At 43.9% G+C, this 24,171-nt stretch overlaps 1 protein-coding gene across 2 annotated transcripts in view; it reads left to right on the top strand.

Annotated features, from left to right (window-relative positions):
* The window catches only part of TRIO (trio Rho guanine nucleotide exchange factor), a 353,639-nt gene that overhangs the window by 107,132 nt on the left and 222,336 nt on the right, over positions 1-24,171 (top strand). For both annotated transcript variants that reach the window (XM_049648759.1, XM_049648761.1), the window contains exon 2: positions 14,959-15,033. In XM_049648759.1, the coding sequence (XP_049504716.1) occupies positions 14,979-15,033 (55 nt within the window). In that variant the 5' untranslated portion in view covers positions 14,959-14,978. The remainder of the gene's footprint in view (positions 1-14,958; positions 15,034-24,171) is intronic.

The raw sequence follows: 24,171 nt of genomic DNA, 5'->3' as shown, positions 1-24,171 counted from the left end.
GTGTCTGTACAAAGGCCAGCGTTTTTGTGTGTGCGCAGCTGGCTGTTTGTTGCACCGTTTACCACAATTCGAGGCAGAATGGGAGACTCCTGTTTGTTCTTAGTCATCTATATAAAAGAGCAGAAAGGTGGAAGGTGGAGGGGAACGTGTGTGGTCTGTCTGTGCCTTCAGGCCTCAAGTAGCCCTGGAGGGAGAGGGAGCGACCTCCTCCTGGAGGCAGGGCAGGTGCAGGTGGAGGGCCTAGGTGGGGGAGACGGGCCAGCGGCGCCTGTTATCCCCGCCAGCTTCAGCGGTCAGCAGCAAGCTCAAGGCCCCCGCTGGCATGGCCACTGGTCATAGCTCTTGCTGTAATCCCTTCCCCTGCCCACTTTCAAAGCGGAAGAAAAGGAATTCTTGCACCGGTGGACAGGTCTCTGACTGTGGAGGGGCATGAGGTGAGGGGGTGTCACAAAGGAGGAGCACTTCTGGGGTTGTTAAAGTTTTTGTTGCTGCCATTTTAGCAGGGGAGGTGATGCCTTACAAAGTGGTGTTCCCTTCAGGTGACTCTTTTGGCTCAAATGTTTTCATTTCTATTTGTATTCTGATTTGCCCCTTCCCAAAGGTGGGAACGGGCTTAGCAGGCCCCTGGGAATGCTCAGGTGCGGTGGGGCGGTCCGGGTGGGGTCCGGGTGAGCTCACAGCTCTCAGACCCAAGAGCCTTCTGACTTTTGAATCCCCTTACGGTTACTTCAGTTGTTCGTAGTCAGTCCCCGAGGATGGAATTGCCAAGGTTAATCTGTTGTGACTGTTGACGTTTACAAATAAGTGGTTTCTTTTGGTGACTTTTGACGATAACCGGACCTCTTAGTCCTATTCTTTTGGTTTTTGAGTAAAGGTGCATCTCCTTATGGAATGCAGTGATGGGCAGAATTTCCCCAAATCCACTGATTTAAAGCACTGCCCAGACGTGTACCTGTGACAGTAAGCGATCTCCCCACATGTCCACGGTCCTCATAGTGTTCTAGGCGCCGTCCATGGGTTCTGTGAGGTGGCGTCACCGGGATCCCATTTTGCAGATGAGGAAACAAAGGCGCGGAGGGACTGAGTGTGCATCCACCGGGTCCTGCCGTGGGTCGGCAGACCAGGCAGCCGGGCTCCAGCCTTGGGTCCGTAGCGACACGTTAGTACCTTGGCAGTTTTGTTTTCGGTAGTGGCTCTGTCGCTTTCAGGTGACGTCCATGAAATGCGGTGCCCGTGGGGGCGGACTCCCCTCCGTGCCCTTTGTGTCTGGCCCTGTGCCATCCTGTCCTGGGCCCTGAGCACCTGGGCAGCAGACTTACTCCGGGCGCTGTGCAGAGTACTGCGGAGGCCCTGCAGGTGCGGGGGTGGGGCGACGAGGACCGCTCACCTTATGGTGCCTACGTGTCCTTCTGGCATCGCCATGTGCGTTTCTGTACCGAGTTGCTTTGGAAAACACGTGCCCTGGGAATACCCACTGACTTGTGTGTCTGTCAGGAACGTAGCAGTCCGGGGACCGAAAAAGGAAAAGCGGATTCCCCAGCCTACAAGGCATGTGTGTGTGGGGCTTACCCCTCTCCGAGGGGGCCCTGCAGGCCAGGTCCAAAGAGGAAAACCTTGAGGTGAGATCGCCCCCTGTCCAGCAGGTTGTCTACCGGGGACCCCATAGCAGGGGGATGAGGTCCTGTGGCTCAGCCCACAGCACCAGTGATGCCACTGGTTCCGCCCTTGCACTTCAGCCCCGTCCCGGGGGGGTGGATGGGGGGGAGTGACCAGTTATGTCACACAGGTGGGGCTTCCTCACCTTCTGTGAGGGTCCCAGCCCTGCAGGAGCGCTTGGGACACATTGAGCCTGGGCTGGCTTCTGCTTTCTGAGTTCCCGCCTCCATTTGCAGTGAATGAGAGAGGGGGAGCTGCCACTAAGCAGGGGCTGGTACTGTCCTCAGATGTGCTGGGTGCCTGACGGTGACTTCCTTCCTTCCTTCCGACAGGCTGCCCTGCACTCCTTGCATGAGGGTTCACACCCGCCCCTCAGACCTGTCCTCCACCTTGTGAATTTGCACCTTTTTCTCTTCATCAGTGAATATGTGTAAAAATACAAGTGGAGTTGATCCACATTAAATCCATTTTTATGTCAACGTCCGTTTTCCCATCAGTATATCTAAGTTATTTGATTTAATGAACACATTTTAAACCAGAGATTTAAGAAATCTTCTTTTGTACCTACACGCTGGGGGGATTTGAAGTGGGAGGAGAGGCAGTTAGTGGAAATGACTTTCACTTTGCGTTTTTTATATTAGCAGAGGCTATTCCTTTTCTCGGCCCTTGGTAGTTCCTTCAGTTTCTTACTAGGAATCCACTAGGAAGGTAAATGTAGGGACCTTTCCACTAGAATGTTTGTTTCCCCCTATGCTTGGAAATGAGGGTTAAGTCAGGACATCCACACCTGAATTAACATGAGGAAAAGAAGGCACTTGAGCCTTAAAAGCCTGTGAGTCCTACAGGCTGAGGTTGTCTGAGATGGTGTAATTGTAAAACCGGGTCACATTGTCTGTGACCAGAGTTGGCCTGGCCCTGTTCTCAGCAGCATGGCCTCAGGGCTAACGTACTTGTTGAGCCACCATATTTTGTTACGGCAAATAGAAGGATCAGGAAGAAAAACTCAAACTTTAGGTTGTACTGGAAATTCAGCCTGAAAACTAGTTACAAAGTGCCAGTTTTTTTGTTTGTTTGGAGTTGTCCTTAGTGGTGACAGAATTGCTTCCCAGAGGGTTCTTCTACTGTTCCAGGCTCTCTGTCCCTCGTTGGTCAGTAGACCTCTAGGGACACGACTTAGCTCGGTCCCATTTGTGCCCTCAAGCACCAGATGTATCACAGTATATTTCGGATATATTTCTGATGCGTTGGTAGACGGATGAAGCAGTTGTCAGAGCAGAGGAGGGAAATGGACAACTTGGGCAAAGCAGTGGTGTGTAAGCTGTCCAGTGGGTTTCTAATGATTCAAACCTCACCGTGTCAGTCTTCAAACGTGTTATCTGTATCATTCACTCCTGTGCTTTGCGGTTTTAATCTCTATAGCAAGGGTTTCTAACCCTTTCAGAATGGCCCGGAACACCCTTTTTTATGTCAAGGACTTAGTTTTTAGTGCCAGTGATTGATACAAAATTTCAGTAACAAAAGTAACCTTTTAGGTGGGTTTGTCTAATCTCAATAGTAGTATCTACCTCTCTCTTCAAACTAACAGTAACGTGTGTTTGCAAGATGTTTGTCCGTCTCCACAGGCTTTTCTCTCTCTCTCTTTTTTAAAGTTTTATTTATTTTCAGAGAGAATGCGCACACATGTGTGCACAGAGGGGAGGGGCAGAGATAGAAGGAGAGAGAGACTCCCAAGCAGGCTTTGTGCTATCAGTGCAGAGCACGACACGGGGCTCGATCTCACAAATCATGAGATCATGACCTGAGCTGAAATCAAGAGTTGGACACTCGCGTGACCGAGCCACCCGGGTGCCGCTCGTCCATCAGGCTTTTCTTGTTGTTCACACATCGTTAAGGCTACTGTTCGTATAAATGTGTGTTTTATTTTGTTTTAGATTATAAGCTTCTTAAAATCAGAACTTAACCATTTAGGAGGAAAATCTCTAGGACTTAAGAGAACACTGTGTGTAAATATGTCCTCTGTGAATGCCAAGGGGTTAAAAACACAATTCTAAGCTTCATCAGAGGACTGGCTGGTAGAAAGTTCTGCCAAATTCTTTGATGTTATTAAAGATTTATCTCTCTAGTGAGTTTATGTTGGAATTAAAACCAAATGGAAATAACTTTTCAGTCCTTCGGTTAAAAATTGTTTCTTTGTGGCATTTGCCTTGGGGAATACATTAATATAAGGGTAAGTGAATTAACTGAAGAGAAATGGACATACAATGTCTTTGCCGAATATACTTTGGTATTTTGTGTATGTGTGTGTTGACTTTAATGTCCCTAAATACAGTATTTCTATTTGAATATAATCCATGCTCAGTCAAGTTAACTGATAGCTTATTAAGACACTCAGCTGTGGTTTACTTTTTCTCCACGGTTGGAAAACTAATCAAGCAGTGTCTTGAAGGGAGAAGGGATTGATAAACACTTGCTGGTGAGCCTGCAGTAAGAGCCCTGGGTGAGGATTGTGGTTTCAGCGCCTACCCGGTGGATCCATCCTTTCTTATCTATCTGGGCAGGAGGAAATATTCCCAGGCGGAGCCTTATCATCACAGGGCGGACAGAAGGAAGGCTGGGTTGGGGGGTATTGATACGGAGAGAAGCTGAAACACACCAGATTTGAAACCCAAATCTTGATTCATTGATAGGGATTCTGTCCCTTTTTCTTCAATTTATAGACCAGCTAGAAAGGTTTGCCTGTGCGTATCCGCTTGATGTGTTTTCTGTTTCCTTCATGCTCATGGTCAGTAACAAGGAAAGATGTCAGTGACACAACGCAGGTGTTCTGGGATGTTACTATTTGTGATACATGACACTTCAGAGGCTTAACTTGTGTGTAATTTGGCAAAAGACGTTGCCACGTGAGTATTCAGTTAAGCTGCCTCAGGCTGAACTTGCTTGGCCCTCTGGTACTGAGGGCCTGAAGACAACAATACAGAAAGAAAGGTGTTTAATTTTGAGTTGTATGGCAGTTATTTGGTTTCCTGGTTCCCTCCTGCCTACTCTGTTTATAAAATCTCATGAGGAAAGTAATTTGGCGTGACTTGCAATTCTTGGGTGAAGACAGGACCCCTCCAAAGAGGCAGGGCTCCGAGGCCTGTGCTTCCCTGAAGGCCTGCATTCTTTTGGTTGTTGAGGAGGTCGAACCGAAAGCCACTGAATGCCCTTTTCCCAAATCACCAGAGAAGCTTTTTATAATTAGTGACATTTTTGACGGCCAGGGTAGAGAATACCATTTTAATTACACTGTAAATATCCCATAGTAAAAGTTTCCCTACTTTAAAATATAGACCAAGAATACATAAATGTAATTTTGTGTACTAGTCACTGAATATGTTAGACAAGCAAGTGCAGTCACCTTGGCTTCCTCGGCGTGAGCGTGGGCGGCACGCTGACTGCTTTAGACCTGTTGCTGTGTGTGATGAGATGGCCACTTTGCTCAGAACTCCGAATTGTATACTGCCGCTGAAAATTGCCAACGGTGTGAAGCATCTCGAACCTCAGGGTTGAGCTAACTAGGCGTGAGGCTCTTCCAGTTGCTGGGGCACTGCTGCAGCCACAACCCAGCTGGAAGGTGAGAGGCAGTCCTTTCCTTGCCCTTCAGGAGCTTGCCTTCTGATGGGGGTGGGGGCAGGGCGTGGGCAGGCGTTTCTTAGGTAGTTACTAAGCACTGTGGTTGGAGTGCAGTGGGAATGCAGGATGGGGGGGGGGGTCGGATCCAGCAGTGGGGACACAGCGAGACTTCGCAGAAGGGGTGGGTCAGGTCTGAGCCTTCAAGGGGGCGTCAGGAGGGTGAAGAATGTGTGGGCTTGCGTGTGGGGAGGGAGGCGAGGCTTGAGTCCTTGTGGGAGCTCAGTGGTGAGCAGGGGTGTGTGTTACCTGCAGGTGGTTAGAACTCGTGGAGTAGACGAGGGAGAGGGTCACGGGTGGGGAGGTAGTGAGGCTGCAGAGGTCAGCAGGCTCGGGTCATGAACTTTGAGGGCTCTGAGGAGCCATTGATGAATTTTAGGGAAGTAGAATGATGAGGCGTGCGTTAGGGAAGAGTAGCCGAATGGATCAAAGGGAGTAGTCTACATGAGGGAGATGCCGGCCAGTGGGGCAGGGAGACGGGGTCCCCTGGCATGGAGCCTACAAGAGTGCAGGGGGAAGCCCGGGTTCCTGGTTTGGCTGTTGGAGAGGTGGCTTGTGGGGCCAGGTATCATGCTGGGACCTACACAGTGGGGAGCAGATTTGCAGAGACCGTGGTGAGCACAGGTGGAGATGGCTGTACCGTAGGCAGGCAGGCGCCCCCGTTTTCTTCACACCTTTGTGTGCCAGTGAAGGGAGTCTCTTGCATGGCCATCAAGACCCACCGTAACCGTCTCCACCCCACACATCCTGCGTCTCCTATTCTGACCCCTCTGGCCCTGGGTTTTCCGTAACAAGTGTCCGCACCCAGAACCAGACACCCACGTCTTGCTTTCCCAGTCAGACTGAGTGAGTGCCACAAGGGATGATGGCTTGCAGCCTATGGGTAAGTCCCCCCATGCTCCTCCCCAAACAGGGTAAACCAGTGGATGCTGAACGAAGTTTTAATATCGCTAATTTATATTACGTCTCTGTAATGGCACCTTTATTCCTTATAATAATAAAAAGATATGTCCATAAAGGAAAAGAAGTAGAATTACATTATAGCTCTATTTTTGCAAAGCCTTTTTTTACAAGAATGATTTTCATCTGCATAAAAAAAAATGTGAAGGCATTAAGGGTGTTGTTCTTTTTTCTTCTGGTAGAGGGCAAAGGTGCTAACATGTAAGAAATGTTTGCTGTAGTGATTAAACAGTAGTTTCTCGTAGCAGTCAATCTTGGATGATTTGATAGAAATCAAATCATTTGATAACAGTGATCAGATTTTATCAGTTGTGTCTCTGTGGTTCGTATGATATAAACGAAGTTTCTAAATAGCTTTCCTGAGAGGCTGCTGCTTTATGTAAAGCGAATCTTCTTTGGGGTAGGTCAGCATCACAGAACCTCAAGTAGGCACATAAGTATGTATATATGTGTGTATATACGTGGCTTAGGATGGGTGATTGGAGTCCCAGAGTGCAGGGTGGGAGCTTTCCCCAGAGGCGTCTGCTGCACAGGCACAGACAGATGTATGTGTTCTTTGCTTTGGCATTAGGCAAACATGAGGCATAAGGTTTCCCTGTGTTTAGCCCTGGCTGGTCCTTGGGGAGATAAAGATGAACAGCACATCTGGGCACTTGGTTCTTTCTGGTTTATGAGATTGTAAGAACATAGAATCCCCTTTTATAACACTACTATTTCACTATGAAATATTCCCTTTCATAGTCTGTTCTGTCCTTATTGTTTTTATTTATTTTTGAGAGAGAGAGAGAGAGAGAGAGAGAGAGCAAGCGAGAGTGAGCAAGCCAGGGAGGGGCAGAAAGAGAGGGAGAGAGAGAATCCCAAGCAGGTTCTGTGCTATCAGCACAGAGCCCGATGTGGGGCTCAACCCCATGAACTGAGAGATTGTGACTTGAACTGAGATCAAGAATTGGACGCTGAACCAATGAACCACCCAGGCACCCCTGGGGTCTGTTCTGTTTTTAAATTAATTTCTAATGTGGGGTTGTGGGAGGGGGGGTGGGCTAAATGGGTAAGGGACATTAAGGAATCTACTCCTGAAATCATTGTTTCACTATACGCTAACTAATTTGGATGTAAATTTTAAAAAATAAAAAATGAAATTGAGAAAAAAAAGAAAAAAAATCTTTAGAAGAAAACATAGGGAAATATCTACATGAACTTGTAGTAGGCAACTGTTTCTTAACAGAACACGAAAGCACTGAACATACAGAATAAGAACTTGGAAATTCTTTTTTTAGAGCTCGTCTTTATCAAAAGACTCCATTAGGAGACTGAAAAGATGAAAGCAACCCACAGACTGAGACAGAATATATATATAAAATAAATGACATGTTGCCTTCTTATATTCCCTTTTCCAAAAAGAGGTTGCCCCTGCTTTTGATTTCATGCAAACTTACTTATGAATAAAGTGTGTTCTATTAAATAAATAAACAAACAAATTTCTAATGCATAGCTAATGCATAATTAAATAATAAAATATTAAAAATTCATTATTTCATTTACATTAAAATATATGTAATAGTTTAAAAAATATTTTTTGTTATGGTGTTTGGTGATTTTGGTTTGACCTCTGTGTTTTGTGCTCAAGACATTAAAAAGCCAGAGCTATTTTCAGTTGAAACGCCCTTAACTTCCTTGAATCAATCAAACTTATACTACTTTTTCTTCCTTAAAGGTATGATGTTACAGGCTATTGCTTCTAAAATTATATGAAGGAATAAATTAGCCAATCTGACAGTTATTATAACCATAAAGGTTATGAGTAAAAATTATAATACTGCGCTATGAAACCCCATCTGCATTCCTGTGTGTGGGGGGGGGTCTGTGAACATGCCCGTATTCTTGATATAAGTACTTAATTCATTTTACATGGGTTTTATAAACATATCTGTGGATTATACACGTTTACATAAAAATATAAGCCTTACGTTATATCTTGATGTTTTTATATCTTAGTAAAAGTGACATTTGTATCATTTGGTCTCTAATCTTGCTATCTTTCCCCCTCAGTATTTTCAGAGGATCTAGGCTAATTAAAAATGCTGCCTTCCTACACAACAGTCGTGTAATTGCTTGCCTAACTAAAACCCTTGATAGCGCAAACACTGCGCGCCACGCACCGCCGCTCCCTGTGATCTGTGACTAAACCTGCAGGCACTGCAGAGAAAGGTGAGGGAGTCGGAACTGCGGCCGGCCTGGAAAGGGTGACGTCACCTCCCTCTGCGCATGCGCGGCGCCGTTGGCGCAGCGGCGGCTCATCCTGCTCTTTGTGTTCAGGGGCGCGCGCGCGCGCGCGTTTCCCCTAAGTCAACTCCTGAGTAAAATGAGGTAATTACCAGCAAGACTCGGTAGTAATAGTAGCCCTCCAGCTTACTCTTCAGTGTTCCTTTTTGTTGTTGTTTGCAAATGCTGCTTTCCTTGTTGACAGCTTTTTATTACTGCTGCAACCTGTGTTTCCGAAGGTGTAGGATTTTATTTTTCAGTTGCTTCCACTTTCGATCTCCCCATGGAATACTAGAGTAGTATGGCTGACGGGCAAATGAGACCTTTGAAAATGGACGAAGAGCACAGTTTGTCTGGTGGATTGTCTTTTGGAGACAAATCCCAGCGCAGGAGGTGAGGCAGATCGTTCAGAACAAGCCCAGATGATCAAGAGATAGCCATGGTTTCTTCTAACGCTGTTTTTACCTCAAAACATTTTCTGACTGGTTTCATTTGAAGATTACATAAAATTCCAAATGACTAGTATCTGCCGGCAGTCCTGGGAGAAAAAGGGGATTTTTAAAGTCACCCTGTGCCTTAGTTGAGAAAGTTTAGTGTTGGTTTGTTTTTGACCTCATTTGATTTATTTCGTCTTAATTTTTTGACTCTTCTATAAAAAGTACTGTTGGGATAATGTGCTGTATAAAACCTTTTTGCCCCTTGTGAAAACATTTTCATGATGTCGGGTTTTTTTTTGTTGTTGTTGTTTTTGTTTTTAATCTTTTTAAGAGAACTCGGGGTGGTGGTGGTGGTGGTGGTGGTTTTTAAACTTGACTTCGAGAAGGGACCGCATGAGTGTGTGGTCGGCAGTGATCCACTCCAAGAGGCATTTGTCAACACCACCAGCACAGCACCTGCTCAGGGTGAAAAATGAGAAATTGGTTTGGCCAGTGGGGTGTAGACAGTTGAAGTTTCAGACCATTGATTCAACGAAACGGTTTTGCATCGTCGAATGCTAACTTGCACAATATTTCCTCTCAGGACAGAGGTTAATTTTCCTTGTTGCCAGTATAACACACACTGTAGGAGTGGCTCTTTGCAAACGCTGAGCTTCTGTTTCCTAAACCTAAAATAGAAGGGGCTGAGGCACATTGGGGTGCTTGAGGAGGGGCTCAAGGGCAAGAAGCTGAAGAATTCGTTCCTTCCTTCGTGCGTTCAGCCAGCGGGCAAGCCGGCGTCTGTTGACCACCCTGCCCTGTGCGAGGTCCTGTCTTGGGCATCTGGTATACAGTAGGGAGCAAAACAAAACCGTTCTCTAGCTAGCAGGCCGATTTAGAGGAAGAGTGAGAAAAAGTGTCCTCTCTATGGGTAACATAATGCAATACGATTGTTGTGGGACAGGGGTTTGAAATGCACCCCAGATTGACAGGCTCCGAACCAAATAGCAATTTAAAAGGTGACGACAGAAGCAATTTTGGCAAGTAACACGTGAACCTTGGGGTTGAGATAGATTCTTCTTCGCTTCCAAAAAATATTTAAGTTAAGTGTACACCCAGTGAGGGGCTCAGACCTACAAGTCCAAGATCAAGAGTTGCATGCTCTTCCAACTGAGCCAGCCAGGTGCCCTGAGATGTTTTTAAGTGAATGTATTAGACCCTCCAAATACTCAAATTTAGTTGTTTTAAGAAAAGGCATTGTTTGTGTTGAACCGGGGAAGAGCAAAGAAAATTATCAAGCACCGACTGCATGTTTGTGTTAACACACAGTAACATCTGATTCTTAACCCACACTCCTTTCTCCTCCGTATCATTCAGCAAATATTAATATCAAGATCTTAGAGCAATGGCAGATGTTATCATGTGAACATTCCGAAAGACCTGGTTCAGCAGAGTGCTGGTTGCATGCCTTGTAGGGCTCCCCTGGGAAGCCGCCTCTGCACCGACAAACGAGCCTTGACTGACTGTATCCTTATGCTGTGGTCACTGTCTCCTGAGGCTAGCGGTTGATTAAAATCCACATTCGCTTCTTTTTGTCTCAGAAAGGGAAACTCATTTGTAACAAGAATCTACTCTGTCTTTCTGCCCTCCCTCCGTCCCTTCCGTCCTTTTATAATGTTTATTTATTTTTGAGACAGAGTATTGGTCAGAGGGGCAGAGGGAGGGGGAGACACAGAATCCAAAGCAGGCTCCGGGCTCCGAGCTGTCAGCACAGAGCCCAATGCAGGGCCCAAACCCACGAACTGTGAGATCATGACCTGAGCCGAAGTGGACGCCCGACCGACTGAGCCACCCAGGCACCCCTTTCTGCACTCTTTAAAATAGACTGTGTGTAATTTAAAAAGTATGTAATTTTAAGAGATGGATATAACTAAATGTCCCCTGACTTTGGCCACTTATTTACCTCTTTATCACTTTTCAAGCTGCTTTTTTTTTTTTTCTTCAATGTCATGAGGTATTCAGTCAAACTGCTCTGGTTTTCTTCTAAATTTTACCGAAAGTCTCTCTGTGGCCCCCCTCCCTTTCACCTGTTCGTGGCATTTTCAAACTCCCTTGGTGGCACTTAGAAGTAAAACTGCTGCTGACTTCTGGTCTGTGACACACAGATATGGTCTGAGACCTCAGAAGCATCCCTCCAAGGTGGCATTTGTCATTGTTTTCCCTGTCCATGAGCACGGGAGGGAGAGTATGAGCTTATAGGGATAGTCAGGGAGCATATCCTCTTGATTCGAAAGTTGGGAAGCCACAGCTAGGTCCTTTCCTGTACAAAGAAGGAACACAGTAGGAGTTGTCGTATCTGCAGCGTAATCTAGAATCACTGGCGTAGCACAGAAGCCATGTATTTGGAAATTTTGTTTTTTAATAGTTGCATACTCTGTTTTCATAAATAGCTCTTCGGGGCATGGAACAGAATCTGCCTTTTTGATCTAAGGGATACTTCATGGCTGAGTTCTTCCTTTCTTGTGAAAAGTTACATGATATATTTAATCTGGCTTTATGGTATGCGTACATGCTTCCTCAGCCTTTTGCCTACTGGGTGTGTTTTTAAAAATGGGGCGCCTGGGTGGCTCAGTCGGTTAAGCGTCCGACTTCCGCTCAGGTCGTGATTTCACCATTCGTGAGTTCGAGCCCCCTGTCGGGCTTTGTGCTGACAACTCAGAGCCTGGAGCCTATTTCGGATTCTGTGTCTCCCTCTCTCTCTCTGCCCCTCCCCCAACTCACTCACTCACTCTCTCTCTCTCTCTCTCTCTCTCTCAAAAATAAATAAAGATTACAAAAACAATGGCAACAAGATTAACGATGACACTTAGGTGAATGCCATACTAGTTACAAACTCCATTTCTTTGTGTCGTTAGTTTTATATTTGTTTTTTAAAAATTTTCTATTTTAGAAGTTTTGATTTGACTTCTAATTTGAGATAACATCTCTTTTTCTGTGACCTCTTCAACAAGAATATTGTGGTAAAACCATGAAGAATTTCTGTTGTACTGAATGTTTGGACGTGCATGTCTGTCACCATGGTAGTAAACATACTTCAGCACCGGGTTAGCTCCTAGTGCCTTTCCTCTTCCACTGAAGACTGTGAATCTTAACTTAGGGCAGAGATTCAGAAACTGAGAGGCATAAGACTAGTTTTTAGAAACTAAAACACGGGAGTGAGTCTGTGGTTTCCAGTGGGTCGTAGGAAATCGAGATCTGCGTCGTGAAGTTTTGTTCAGTTCACCTTGTTTTCATGTCAGTATGCTGTCCTTCTGTGGGGTGGCCTGGAACGCAGCAGCTCTGACTTCCATCATTCACTCCATAAAGGGTAGTAATAAATAGCTTGTTTCAGAGTCGGCAGGAATTGTTAAGAACGCCTTGGAATTATGTAAGTTCCTCGGCTCTCCTGTGAGGTGCGGCACTGGGGTTAGGATGCTTGGTGAGGGTTGTGTGAGAGAGGCTGGACCCTCAAGTGGGGCTCCTGTTCCCATAGCATGGGGATCCAGGACAGCAGTCGCCGTGGTCCCTCTCCGAGGGCTCTGCTGCCAGGGCTTCGGGGGGTGGGGCTGGGGGAGAGGCAGTGGAATGGTGGAAAGCACGTGTTTTCTTATCTGGTAGCGATAGAAGGGGGATCTTCTTTTCAGATCCTTGTAGATTGAGATCTACAGCTGGGGCTTACTGCTTCTTCCTGTTTCTGTCCTTGGATGTGCTGCCTCCTCATTTGTCCGGGGCCCATAGCACTTTGTGCTGCTAACGGGACTTTGCATACTATGCCTTGCTATAGGTATTTATAAACTTGTCTTCTGGAGAGCCACTGTGGCACCTAATTGCTCTTTGTGTTTGCCCGACTGACGTCTCCGTCCACGCCAGATGGACTTGAGATGTAATCTGTCTTTGTCGATGGGTCCTGTGAATTACCCAATGACAGCAGTGAGTTGCTGAGACTAGATTGCCTCCATTCAAGAGCTTTGAAGGGACCTTAAGGATGAAATTGCAGAACTCTTGGCTCTTATTTTGCCGTTTATAAATAGCCACTGTTTTCAAAAAAGCTTGGTGGTTTGCCAGCACGGAGCCTGGTATATTGGAAAGCAAAGTGGCCTGATGACGTGGGGGCATGGGTTCTGTGTTGAGCCTTTTCATGACCAGAGCGGAAACGCCGCTGTGTCTCCTGGACCTTGGGGTCCTCATCGCGATGTGTTTGTTGCTGTCTTTGTGCAGAGTCTCTGGTGATTGTCAGTATCGTGCTTAATCCTGTTAAATTGGGTTCTTAGTATACAAGTATTCCACGGGCAGGAGAGATTTACTTAATCAAATTACACCATTAATTTAGCCATTCGTTGCTTCTGTGAATGATATATCGCAGCTGCTGGATTCTGTTCTATTCTTGCCCAAAGTGCTGACTTTGATACTGTTTTGCTTGGGTTGTCAGGCTGCAAATTTGGCTGGACTCAAGCTTCGAATCCACCTCCTCTGCAGGGGTCTGCGACCTGAGTCTCAGTCACATACTTTATCTTCAGCCGAGAGCTTTCCCTGGACAAGCAAGGCTCAGGGGAGAGCCAGAAATTTGGGCCAAAATGATACCCAGAACTTGGGGCTCCCCTGCTCCTTTCCGCAGCTTCTCCCCAGCTACTGGGGTTGCCCTGACCTGTGTCCTGATTCCGGTGTTAGCAGCTCCACGTGGCTTAGCCTGGGCCCTGTCCTCAGGCTAAAAGCCCCGGTCAGATGCTCCCCGTGCCATTCCTTTCTTTCCAGGTGGGTCTCCTGCTCTTGGGCACCCTGCAGGGCCTTGAGACGGTTGAGTTGTACAGCTTTCCTCTGTGGCAGGGCTGGTCCCACAGGGGCTGTTCAGACCTGCCACGGTGGAGGCCCTGTTCATTCAGCGAGTGCTTCCCTTGCTCTCATCCCAGGTCTGCATCTTGTGTTGTGTTACCAAGCTGCCGTTCTGGAGAGTTCCTTGTACTATTGTGGCAAAAACAAGCAGGAAAATAGCGATGGGCCAGTGGTCTTTTATTTTTCCTAGAGACTGCTCAGCCAGAAATGATAGCTACTGGTTTTGATGAGGATGGCCAGCATCCTGAACCTAGATTTCCTCTGTTAGAGACCTCCAGGGGAACTATCCTGAGGCATTATTATGGGAATGAACATTTTTGCCCCAGACTCCCATTTGGGCATTTGCCCTAGTGAGCTGGGCCAGACACATTGGGCTGCATGAATTCCTTTTGCTCAGATGGATGTTGGCTTGGCCTAAATTGCTTGCTGTGTGCTTCTTTTCCATGATATCTCCACTTGCCTTCTGCAATATTGGGCATGGGGAGAGTTGGTTCACACAGAGAAGAGGGCGTTTACAGGTGGCATTGGGCCATTTTACCCCAGTAGCCAGTGACATTCCTCCAGGGGGGGGCATGACCCAGAAAGCCTGGAAGGATAGAGCCTAGAGGGAGCTGTGGCCAGTCCCCAGCTATTTATAATTCCTGCTCTTCTCCTTGCCACTGTTTATTTTTAACCTCTGTGGGTTTTGATAGGAGGAGACTTTGAGCTCCCCCTACAGGCTTTAGTGTGCACCAGCTGCAGTGTTTAAAACGTGATATTGTTGTTTTATTTGCCAATGTTTACATTAATCTACAGGATTCAAGTGAAGATTTTTGAAATCATCCGGACTGGTTTCATATCCTGTGTTTTTTTGGGGACCAGATCTTTATTGCTACAAATGACCTGGAGCCTGTTTGGTACGGGATCCTCCGGGTCTGTGTGCAAATCGTTATTTGCCATTAAAATAGAAGATAATTCTGTGATCAGAGTCTTTCCTTCATAGAATTCAGATCCTTTCAAATGATATTTCTAAAGTTGATTTAATGGGTGTGAATAAAGCTGCTATATTTGGATAGGATAGAATGGGTAAGAAATGAAATGTCACTCAAGCAACCTAGTAATTTGATTTTCTCCTTATGTATTTCAGGGTTTCGAAAAAACGATGAAATGAAAGCTATGGATGTTTTGCCAATTTTAAAGGAAAAAGTTGCATACCTTTCAGGTAAAGTTGAACTTTCTGATCTGTGTTACTGTTCCTTTTGACTGCTTCTGATACAGTATCAGAGTCTGAAATCCTAAACTAACGCCCCTGCCACATGCATGGAAGTGCTGATGTTCCAGTGGATTTTTAACTGCTTTGTTCTTGTAGTATTGTCCTGAGAAGTTAGTGCCAAGAGCATTTTCTTCTAGCTTGTAGGCACCCGCTATAAGTCAAATAGCATTGGTGATTAAAATATGTTTGTGTCTTTCATTCAGCAGCAAACATTTGGTTGTTTTTCACTTATTCAGTTAGGTAAAACAACTGATTGTTTAGAAGTCCATCGTCTCCCTGAAAGTGATGGGAATATGACCTTATTTGGATGTGTCCTGAATTCTTACCTTGTTTTTTTTGTTTTTTTTTGTTTTTTTTTTTTTTTGTCCCCTAGTCCTGGGGTTCTTAGAGCCCATGTTGTGGACCATCAAAGCCCCAGTGATCTCTACCAACCTGGTCCTCCACTTACCTGTAATACTTGTGCTGGGGTTGGGGGTGCCTGGCCCCCTGCATTGTGGTGACAGTCTAGATCTGTCTCTCAGGCTTTGGAGCATCTGACTTCCTCCACACATAGGGAGTCAGCTGTAGGGCTTTTTTGGGCTGTCTCTTTGGGGGCTCCCTCCTACACGAACAGAAGAGCCATTGGGGACTTGACCTTTTTGACACAAGTTCATTTGTTGCAAAACCAAGGTTTTCAGATTTTTCTGCTCTGTTACAGCAGGAAGTAAATGTGTGGATTGCCATGTGCTTTTAGACAGTCTTCCTGTATGTGTTTCCCCTGATAATTTTTTATCTTTCTCAAACAGGCAAGATACGCTGATCTGAGTCTCCTTTTGAACACATTTTATTTTAAATGTATAACGCTGCCAGCTGCTATTATGTGTTAGGTGTGTCCTTTTGGCATGTGGGACTGGTCTATATTTAGGGTGCAGCTCCCTGTGGTGCTGTTACTAATCACACCTTTATGGCCAGTGGTGTTTCCTGGCACCTCGTAAACACTCTTTGATGATTTGGCTGAAGTGAATCTAATTCAGAATGCATTTGGAAGGTTGATAGAAGTTTGTGAAAAGAAAGACGCTTTAGCTAGTTGAAAATATATGCTACAAGAGAAAACAAAACAAAAGTAAAGAAACCTCTCCTTGCTTATAATACACCAAGTTTTTAAAGTACCCTTTGCTGTTTCCTAATCATTTCCCGACAAACTGCATAATGTGGACCCATGCCGCAGTTTGTCAATTCCTGATTCTGTAGCTTACAGATGGATTTTAAAGTTAATATAATGAGAAGCCTCTGCTTATAAATAATAGAGGCATCGGTAAGAAGGCTCAAAGCCAGCTCCACATGTTCCTCAGTTCTTTATTTTTAAAGTTGATCTGTGGTGAGAGAGCTTGATTCTTTGGTTAAGCTCCTGGAGACAGGCACGTAAAGAACGGGAGGCTAGGGTTGCTGATTTTTATTTATACTCATTCCTTATTAGGCTCTTAATACAGAATATCTCATTTGATGTTACTTTTTTTTTAAGGCTTTATTTATTTTGAGAGATGGAGAACAAGCAGGGGGTGGGGCAGGTGTGGAGAGAGAGGGAGAGAGAGGGAGAGAGAAGGAGAATCCCAAACAGGCTCCACGCTATCAGTGCAGAGCCCATTGTGAGGCTCAATCCCACAAACGATGAGATCATGACCTGAGCTAGATCAAAGTCAGATGCTTAACCGACTAAGCCACTTAGGTACCCCTCATTTGATGTTGTTGTTGTTGTTGTTTTTATCTAAGTTACTATCAAAGCTGAAACTATTTCCCTTTAAACTAATTGAAGGAATAAAGTCATTTGTCTTTCAGAGTTTATCCTGACTACTCAAACCTTAAATTCTTCAGGGTTAATTAAAATTGGGTCTTTTTAGTGGGGAGGGAAGTTCACTGTAGCAAGCTAGTACAGAACTTTAAAAATATTAGAGATGGTAGTCACCAGCTGTGTCAGGGAAATGATTGGTGGGTGCCACCACAATTGTAGAGTATTTCCTACTTTATAACCAGAATTGGCGAGTTATGTTAGCATGATATCATTTGCTGATTTTCTTAGGCTTGCTGTTATTTTGCTTAGGAAGGAAAAATGGAAAAGAAGCACTAACTTAAAAACAAATTTGTTACTTTTGCATGGTGATTTTTTTTATCTGAAAGGTTGACAATGCAGGAGTAAACTCCTGAAAAATTTATACCTCTAATCCTGTTTAGTAAAATCTGTTTTATTGAGATATAATCCACATACCATAAAATCTGTCCTTTAAATGTATATGATTTGGTGGATTTTAGGGTATTCACAGGGTTGTGAAACCATCACCATGGTCTAATCCCGGAACACTTTGATTATCTCCGAAAGAGCCCCTACCCGTCCCCATTTCCTCTACTGCTGGGCTCCCAACTGCCAGTCTACTTCTTGCTCTGATCCTATTTTTAAAAGTATTAGGGGACATTTATTGTGGTGCATTTGTAAAAGCTCTCCATATGAGTAGTTTTTAGTAAATTAAATCTAAATGGAATAACCAGGGCTTTGAAAAAGCAGGCCAAAAGATCAGTGATTCTGTGAGTTACTTATTAGGTCAAAATCTCTAAGAAAAACAAACAAACAAAACCCAAAAACCCAGTAGGGATTCTTTGAACTTGAATATTTCTGATCCTCAGTCTCCTCGCCAGCTACTGTAAAAAGCAGCCCTCACTGCACGTACGTAAGACAGCAAAGTACTTACCAGCTCCTGCAGACGGTGTGTTAAATGAGGTTAGATGACAAACCTGATTTCATGCTTCAGGTCAGAAGTAGGGGCAATAAAAGAAGTGTTTTATAGTTTATATTTAACATTTTATTTAATGTATATGTTAATATATAATATATACCATGTATATGTATACTCAACCACTAATGTGATTCCTATGCCATTGGGGTTTGGACCTCAAAAGAATTCACTGACCACCACCAGAGTTAAGAACACTTTTTTCCCCTTTTTATCATAAAACATTTCAGCATCCAAAAGGAGAGAGAATAGTATAATGAGTTTCCATGAATCCATGGGTCACTCATCTATATTCCTTTAAAAAAAAACCTCAGTACGATTAACGGCTTTAAAAAATGGGCAGTAATTCTTTAATATAAAAAGAGGCCAGGCGATATTCAAATATCCTTGCTTGTCTCACAATTTGTTTTACAGGATATACATTGCAATTGGTTCTTCTGACTGTTTCTCTCAATCTATAGGTTCTTACTCCTTATCCTTGTATTTATCTTATCCCCTGTGTTAATTATTAGGTGAGGAAACGGTGTTTTCCTGTAGAGTTCCCTACATTGTAGCTTTTGCTGGTTGCACCTGTGGGTGGTCAGTTACTATGTTCTCCTTCCCCTGTCTTTCCTGTAAACTAGGAGCTGGGTCTTGAGGCTTGATTAGACCTAGCTTAGATTTTGCAGGAAGAAGGCAAAAATCAAGAATCCTTACTGGGTGGTGGTGGGTAGTCCTACTGGGAGTTGTATTTGTGTACGGTGCAGGGTGGGGTGGGGGTTGGCTGTTTCTTTTTCTTTGATGTTAAGCATTCATTGATGATCATGGTTTAGAATCTGGTATTTTATTACAGTTCATTATGTAACGCAAAATGGTGACATTCTAATTGCATCCTTTTTTTTTTTTTTTTTTTTTTTTTTTTTGAGAGAGAGAGAGGGAGCGAGCGAGCATTCGGGCACCTATAAGCAGGGGAGGGGCCGAGGGAGAGGAAGAGAGAGAATCCTAAGCAGGCTCTACACTCAGTGTGGAGCCCGACTCAGGGCACAATCTTATGACCACAAGATTGTGACCTGAGCCAAAATTGTGAGTTGGGTGCTTAACTGACAGAGCCACCCAGGCACCCCACATCCTTTGTTCTTTATCGGTTTGGATATTCTACAAGAGAAGTGTCCCTTCATCAGTTTCTTGGTTACCCTGAGAACACAGTTAATACAAGAGGCACGAAAAATGATTGATTCTTACAGTTTTCAGACGAATGTAAAATGACCGTTAGTCATTTCAGACTGATAAAAAAAAAAACTGTGATTTTTAATATTTGATGTGTTTCAATTACAGTTTTTTTCATCTCTTATGAAGTTAAATTTTTCTCTTCTCTGGGGCACCTAGGTGGCTCTGTTGGTTGAACGTGCAACTTTGGTGTGGGTCATAATCTCGGGGTTGAGTGGGTTACTATCTCTGCTCCCCCCGTGGACACATCCAGGCAATATTTGTATATATATTGTGTGTATATGTATATTTTCTTAATAAGAAAAGATGTCATGACTTTATACTAAAGTTTCTAATCCAAATTTAGGGTTACAGGTATCATATGTAACCCTTTGATTTTACATTTGTGTCTCCTTTTCTTTATAGTGAAAATCTCAGTGCCTGCTCTCATCAACATAATTGCGTGTTTACATTGTAATGCCGATGTTACTGCTACACTATGAGACCCTGAATGTAATTTGATACTTCTGTTCTTGTTTTATTGTCCTAAGGGTATATACCCCTGGGAACATACAGTCCTGCTACTGTGTCATGAAAGCCAGTAGAATATGGGATTGTCTCTGTGTGGCAAGTTACTGCCAACTTGAAACTCCAGATCATTTGTTTCATTTCATTTTACATTTTTAAAGCTTAAAAAAACAACCACCCCGTCTTGCTTCAATGTGCACATCATTCCAGTCTTAAAATCTAAAAAAAGTTAAAGTACAGAGAAATGTTTCTCTCCCTGCCTTTTCTACTGTACCTTCCCTCCACCAGAGGAAACCTGTTTTTGTTTTTGTTTTCTTTAGTTTTTGTTTTTGTTTTTTTTCCTTACCCTTGTAAAATAAGAGCACTTCTTTCTCTCCATCTGTTCTCCCCTCCCCTCCCGGAGGGAAGTAGTAATGTAGCCATGCACCATTTTTTCTGCTTGCTGTTTCACTGAACCAGTGGTCTGGAGAAGAGAGACTTAGTACAGAGGTGCCACACCCTTTTACAGTTGTATGAACTCTGTTGTTGTGTGTCTGACCATACTTGGTTCAGTCTGTTGCCTGCTGATAGACATTAGGGTTGTTTTTTTGGAAGAAATTGTTCTGGGGATGGCAAGGTGAACATCATTCACCTTTGCAAGTGAGAGTAGGATTTGATTGGCCAGAGGTCTGCTGTTCCTATTGGACTACTCACCACTGTTCCTCTTGGTTCAGTTTTGCAGAGCTCTACATTTTCTGGAAAGGGAAGGGGGTACCTCCCGTCCATCTTGGGTATTCCGTTAGCATCTGGCACAGTCCGAAGCCATAATGACAGACCAGAGGGCTGGGTATTGCCAGAGGCTTTCCAAGTGCTGCATCCAGAGTCCCTGTAGAGTCTTCCTTTGAAATACTCTGTAAACCGGTTCCTAGTTGTCAGGACTTGGCTGCAGGAGGCAAGCATGTGAACGTAGGGGGCTGTGGAGTCACTGTGGGCCTTGGCTGCTCCTAGAGCGAGGTGGGGGGCAGTGGACCCCTCGTGACAGAGTTTGGTTAGTTGATGGCAGACTTAATTCATGGGAGCCACAATTTCTCACAAATCATGCCTTTTCAGAGCTTTCCTTTGTAAAATCTGCTTTTCGTGATCTGCTGTGAGTTAGCCTGCTCCTTGGGGGATGGGGGTGTAAAGAATCCTTTTCACTGGGGCTGTAATCCAGAAATTCAAATAAGGACCATACAGAGAGAAATATAGTTGATTCACTGAGATTTACATGATACTCCTCAAAGTAAGTATGCCTTCCTTACAAGAGAAGTTTATTCTAACTGGATGAAAGGTGAGTTCCTAATTGATGTAAAGAAGAAGAGGCAACTCTGAATCCAGCTGCTTTTGTGGTCGTTCTGGGCCACGCTGCTCCAGAGCCCATGTCCCCTGGAGTGTCACCTTTTAGACAAGAAAATAAGTGTCTCTGGGTTTCAGGAAGTGTCACACAGACACTGAAGCTATAATGCCGGACTTCCTCAGCCTTCTTTCCCATGTGGACAGGAACCTTAGCATCTGTGTTTCTATAGGAATGTTCATTAGGCACATCTGTTTTTAACTTCCTGATATCCGACAGTAGGTATTTTTAATTCACTTCGTGTAGAATCCATTCATTCCGCAAGTACTGATTTATTGAGTGTACTTTTTGTTCCAGTGTCTTCCTCGGCCTTGAAAGTATATACTGATGTCAGTGAGTGAACAAACAACACCTGCCTCCATAGAGCTTCCATTTAGTCAGCGACACAGACAAACAAAAAGACTGTGTAAACCCCATAGCTTACCACAAGGTGAGAGGTGCCTTACAGAAATAAAATGGAGAACGGGGAGAGGAAGGACAGTTTTTGTAGGAATTAAACATACAACAGTGTCATTAGGAACAAAAACTATACTTTCTTTTTCTTTCTTATTGTGTGTTTTTTTTTTTTTAAATTAACACAGCATTTGGATAGGCAATCCTTAACAAGCTGTTCGTTTTTGATTATAGACATGTAGCAATCCAGGGACCGTTAACCATTCATTCTTAGACATCCTGGACATTGGTACCTGCAGGAAATCGTGCAGGAAATGGATTTCCTGCCCTTTGCTTTTCCCTGTAGAAACTAAGGCACTGCGTTTCCCGTCTATAAACTAGGACTGACGTGTCCCACCTGCCTGTCCCTGAGGCTGCAGGTCAACGTCAGATACACACTCGTACATCCGGTAAGTGAAGCTTTGCTGAGTTAGAGCATCATTCTTGTTACTAGTTCAGGAACAAGAACTTTAAAGTTGTAATTCTGCTTCATAACCCAGACAGTGTTCTTGTGGTGTATCTTCTGCATTTGTGACACTGGCACCAGGTTAAATCTTGGGGAGTATAATCCAAACAGGCGTATGTGGCAATGATTTTAAGCCCGTTAGAGGCTCATGGTGCTTCTTTGATACTGTGTTTCATGGGTTCTAAGATTTTTTTTTTTTTTTAACTTCTTGGGAGGGGGTGTGGTCAGCAGATGGGTGATTGACATCTGCCTGTCGCTGACACGCCACAGATCGGAAGATGCACCCCGATGCAGGGAGGTTAGCAGGTGAAAACAATTATTACTTAAATAGAGAATATGTGGTTTTTACTTCATAAGTGACTTTTGTTGAAGTTTTAAAACTATCCCGGTGAGTTTTCTGAAGCTCTGTTATGGGAAAAGGAAAAAGATAAAGTGAGTATTTTTTTTTCCTCTTAAAGTTCAAGTTTGGGTGTAAATAAGGTTTTTTTTTAGGACACAAGTGAGAGCCTAGTTGGGGGATGAGCTTGCTGGCGAGTCTCAGGGGACTCTTCCTTAGTGCTGCCAGCTTGGGGGGAATCTGGATGACAGGTGAAGCAGAACAGAGGTGGTCAGAACTCCTCACACCTGGCATTTACGTCTCGGTGAGCAGAATGGCACTTTCCCACATGAGTGTCTTTGATGGGCGGTTTTGGGTTCAACTTTTGGCGCCCATGGTGGCGCGTATGGCCTTGCTTGCTTTGTGAGATACGATGACCCAGAGGGAGGAGTTGATCATGGGTCACGGTCATCTAGTCTCTCTGCTGAATCAAATATTGTTTTGCATTTAAAAAGTGCAGAATGTTGGTCCAGGAAGATGTTAGATGCTATTCTCTTTACCGAAAGTGGGGTGAATGTTTTCAGCCAAATATCCTAGTACATTTTTAAGAACTCAAATTTCTGTATGTGGATCTGCAGTATTTTTGACCAAGGAGATTGATTCTCTTTTGAAAAATATCAAAGATGTTGGGAGACCAAAAAAAAAGAAAAAAAAATACTGAAGTTGTTGCCTGTCTTATCCTGGGGATAAGTGGTAATCCCCCAAAATACCATTGGCCCTCATTAGTATTACCCTAAAAATACTGTCTGATATTTCAGAAGGTTACTTGGTGATGACATTCTGGCATTTATAATAGTACTGCTTCTTACTTTTAATAGTACCTTTTGTTCCTAAAGAAGCTTAGGAACCATCATACAGTTGTCCTTCTGCACATTTTTGCTACTTTAGAGAGAATTAAAGCTACTAGTGTGAAAAATTTTGTAAGCTCTTGTCAGGGCAAAGTACCCAGATGTGACCATATGGCATAGCCCCCTTGTCTTTTTTTTTTTTTTTTTTAATTTCACTTGTTTATTTTAAGTAATCTCTACACTAAATATGGGACTCAAACTCATGACCCCTAGACCAGGAGTTCTGGGCACTTCTGACTGAGCCAGCCAGCACCCCTCCCCCCATCCTTATTGAAGCCTTAGTATCTTTAATTATAAAGCTGGAATGATAAAACCTCTTAATGCGGTCGTCATGATGTTGAAATCCGAGCCCGTATGTTAAGGACTGGAATCCATATGTAGCATGTATCAGTGGCTATGATTTAGTATTGTTCCCATTTAATACTTGAATTACTAGATTTGTAAATAACAACACTTTTCTGGATTGCATGACCAAATAGTACATGTGGATCATTTTAAGTGTTCAGAATCAGAATTGAGTTTCATTATTGTCGAGAGGCACTATTAATCATTCTAGGAAATGGTACCCAAATTGGTGAAATGTGTTTTTAAAATTCCAACATCTTGTGCTGAACACTTCTTTGGCTTTTCTAAAGAGAAAGAATCTGGCTTTCTGTTGTTAGTGTTTGTTTGCTTGCTTTTTAATTTTACCTCTGCTGATGAAGTAAATAAGATGAGAAAATAATTAAGAGTTTCATGTTGTGACTTGAATTTTGAGATCTTACTGCCATTCCTCTGAAGACCGATAGATGACCAGAGCTGTAAAACTAAGGAAGGATCTGCTTGGGAAGGCTAGATTTTCCTTCTCTGTTGTAATTTGTGAAAACAGTGAGAGAAGTAATAAAATATATCTAGAAATTTCACCAAAAATGTTGAGTGATACCAACAGACTTCATTAGGATTTTCAGTGTGTTAATGAGGGCCACACCTGCCTGTCACCCGAGGTTTGTACTTAGTATGTGACATAATTTTTCTAAACACCTTAAGGTAACTTAGTTCTGTTGTAACATTCTCAAATGCCAATCAATCTGTGTGTGTGTGTGTGTGTGTGTGTGTGTGTGTGTGTGTGTGTGTGTGTG

This window comes from Panthera uncia, assembly GCF_023721935.1.
Source record: "Panthera uncia isolate 11264 chromosome A1 unlocalized genomic scaffold, Puncia_PCG_1.0 HiC_scaffold_17, whole genome shotgun sequence".
Lineage (NCBI taxonomy): Eukaryota > Metazoa > Chordata > Mammalia > Carnivora > Felidae > Panthera > Panthera uncia.
The sequence above is the reverse complement of the archived record's forward strand: the minus strand, read 5'-3'. Positions and strand labels throughout refer to the sequence as shown.